The sequence below is a fragment of the Asparagus officinalis genome, chromosome 7 (assembly GCF_001876935.1).
Source record: "Asparagus officinalis chromosome 7, Aspof.V1, whole genome shotgun sequence".
Lineage (NCBI taxonomy): Eukaryota > Viridiplantae > Streptophyta > Magnoliopsida > Asparagales > Asparagaceae > Asparagus > Asparagus officinalis.
The window spans coordinates 133314136-133315704 of NC_033800.1; the positions used below are offsets into that span (position 1 = coordinate 133314136).

General features: G+C 35.6%; 1 protein-coding gene across 1 annotated transcript in view; it reads right to left on the reverse strand.

The window, feature by feature from the left end:
- Positions 1 to 1569, reverse strand: part of LOC109847799 (sec-independent protein translocase protein TATA, chloroplastic-like) — a 14319-nt gene that overhangs the window by 8497 nt on the left and 4253 nt on the right. The window contains exon 3 of the mRNA XM_020417038.1: positions 1299 to 1367. Within this exon, the coding sequence (XP_020272627.1) occupies positions 1299 to 1367 (69 nt within the window). The remainder of the gene's footprint in view (positions 1 to 1298; positions 1368 to 1569) is intronic.

Below are 1569 nucleotides of genomic sequence, written 5' to 3' on the forward strand. Positions count from 1 at the left end.
GAGATTTTGGGATCGTATAGGAACAAGATAACATCTCCATTTCCTCTCTCTATCGAGCTCTTCAGATTTTTCACGAAATTTGGAACGAACATGATGAAAGATAAAAAATTTGATCTACACCGTGAGATTCAGTTAATCTTGACCGTCGAATGCCAACCATATCCGGATGGGGAGAGAGTCAGAAAAATTGCGGATGGCCCAAATCACACGGAAACATAGCCAGGCCAATGCTTAGTAGGGTTGGGCTGGTGGGAGTAGTATTGGATCAGTTGGGCCGTTTTTTATAGCAGCTGGTAATCGCAAATGTGGATACGATACTTAGTTTCCAAGGGTAAAAAAGTGCGTCATACAATTTCCGGTCTTAAAACTGAATAATATCTCCTCGAAGATTTAGCTTTGGAGGTAGGAATGCACAAAAACATCAGTATCCGGAAATATATGCATCTGTATTCTTTAGGATATGGATATTGTCGCTAAAATATATAAACGATAAGATATGCATGGTTACGGAAATGGGTTATAGTTGAATATCCAAATTAAATATCCAAACATATATTGATTACACTGTTGCAAAAGTTTTAATATTTAAATTAATTGATTTCAGGTTAATTTTAATGATCAAGATATCTAATCTTTAGAGATATTCAACTTTAGCGTATTTTTAAATATTATCTAGTTTTCTCATGTTTGTTTTGTATCTGAATGTATATTTGCATGGATATTAGTATTCTCACCTGATTTTTTTTTTTTTTTGGTAAATGAAAAATTTATTCATTTTCCAAATATTGAAATACAGCACAGCAAAATCTCAGGACCTGAGAATACAAGAGAAGCTCTGTGTCAAAGAGCTCACAAACTCAACAAGTTACAAAGAACATATCCAAGCTCTGCAAGAATCCGAAAAGCTGTTGAGAACATTTGATAAAATGCTAATCTTTATCTCCTTGAACACTTGATCAGAGGACTTATATTTCATCTTGAAAATTCTGGCATTCCGTTCAATCCATATACTGTAAATTGTCGAGGTAAAAGCCATTCGTTTAATTTTTTGTTTGAATCCCCTTCCCCTTAACCTGAAGCAATACCGGGAGCAAATTTGAGACCAAATGCATGACCTCCACTTAAATTGCAACCATTCCATCACCATATTCCAAACACTCTTCGAAAATGGGCAATCAAAAAAGAGGTGATCCCTAGTTTCATGGTTGGAAACAGAGCATAAGGAGCAAGTATTGCTATTCACAATCCCCCAGTTGTTAAGCATGTCTTGAGTAAGGAGATGATTTTGCATTGCTAACCAGCTGATGAAGGAATGTCTGGGAATGTTTGCAGCATCCCAGATTGTATTATACCAAGGAACTGAACCCCTGGATCAGGAGATAGAGCAGTATATAGAGCTGAAATTTTAATATTTGAGTTCCTGCAGCAAGATTGAATGAGAGCCTTCAAACTATCAACTCCATTATATAACCTCAAAGCTTTATCTCTAATCTTCAAAATCTGTTTCCATATCAATATCCGTCTACGTGATTAGTAACTAGATAAAGCTACCATAAGTATCATATCTGG